Raw genomic sequence first — 1,037 nt, forward strand, 5'->3', positions numbered from 1 at the left:
ATGTAATTGTCTGAAATGTCGAGGCTCAGTCTCGAGCTGTTTAATGCACCTTTCCCGCCCCTGGCTTCTCCTTCACTCGTCAATAGCTCGACGCAAATTTGGAGCAATTAGGGACCCTGAGTTTTCTAAAAGCTGCAATTAACGTCGAAATTTCCGCTGATTATAGACTTCGAGCACAGCGCAGGGGGGAAGGAGGAGGGAGTCAGATCTAGGCTCAACGAAAGCCAGAGAGAGAAAATTCCCCATTCCCGCAGGGGCTCCCTGTTCTTCACACCTCCCCCTGCCCTGACCCTCGCTGTCTCACGGTGCAAAGAAACAACACACAACACAAAAAAAACACTCAACGCCGCCAGCGTCTCCTCGGCCCCAACCCTCGTCGCAGCAGCGACCCTGCGCGGCTACCTCTCTCAGGCGCCGGGGTAGCCGCCTAGTGTTTCCCGCAGCTGATTGACCCCTGGCCGGGCCCGGGGTCAGGGCCCTATTTATTTTCTGGCCTCCCTTCATCACCTCTGCGCTTCCCTTTCTCTTTCCGCCAGAGCAGCCTCTACAAGCCCCAGTGCCCTCATCTTCCCCGCAGTCCATCTGATAGAAAACTAGGGCGGGACCTACTTGTGGGGCGCAGGTTGGTAGTATTGGGGTCCGCTCCCGTGTTCGAGGCCGCGGCGGACGAAGAAGGGGTCGAAGACGCCATCAGTTCTTTGGCCTCGAGGCTTCTGCTGTTGGGAGTCCTCTGTGGGTCGGGCGCAGAAACAGGCTGCAAAGAGAAGCAAGCTCTGTGTGTGGAAGGCTTCCGGGATCCGGCGCGCGGGAGACAGCTGAACGGCTGGGGGCACAGACGCTCCGGCAGGAGTGCCAGCGCGCGAGAGAGAAGAGGGAGGAAGGGCAGAGAGCCCGCTGGGCTAGGGTGCGCCAAGGGGAGGGGGGAGACGTGCGCGGGAGCTCGGGGACTGGGGCGCTAGCAACGTAGCCTGGGGAGGCTCTCCAGTCTGGCGGCGCAGCGGGTGACCTGGAGAGCAACGTGCAGACAAGGGGTATGA

General features: G+C 60.3%; 1 protein-coding gene across 1 annotated transcript in view; it reads right to left on the minus strand.

The window, feature by feature from the left end:
• Nucleotides 1-715, minus strand: part of GAD1 (glutamate decarboxylase 1) — a 41,451-nt gene extending 40,736 nt beyond the window's left edge. The window contains exon 1 of the mRNA XM_007944385.2: nucleotides 610-715. Coding sequence (XP_007942576.1) covers nucleotides 610-691 — 82 coding nt within the window. The 5' untranslated portion in view covers nucleotides 692-715. The remainder of the gene's footprint in view (nucleotides 1-609) is intronic.
• Nucleotides 716-1,037: the final 322 nt, after the last annotated feature.

Source organism: Orycteropus afer, unplaced genomic scaffold (assembly GCF_000298275.1).
Source record: "Orycteropus afer afer isolate SDZICR_OR568_19922 unplaced genomic scaffold, OryAfe1.0 scaffold00001, whole genome shotgun sequence".
In the NCBI taxonomy this organism is placed as follows: domain Eukaryota; kingdom Metazoa; phylum Chordata; class Mammalia; order Tubulidentata; family Orycteropodidae; genus Orycteropus; species Orycteropus afer.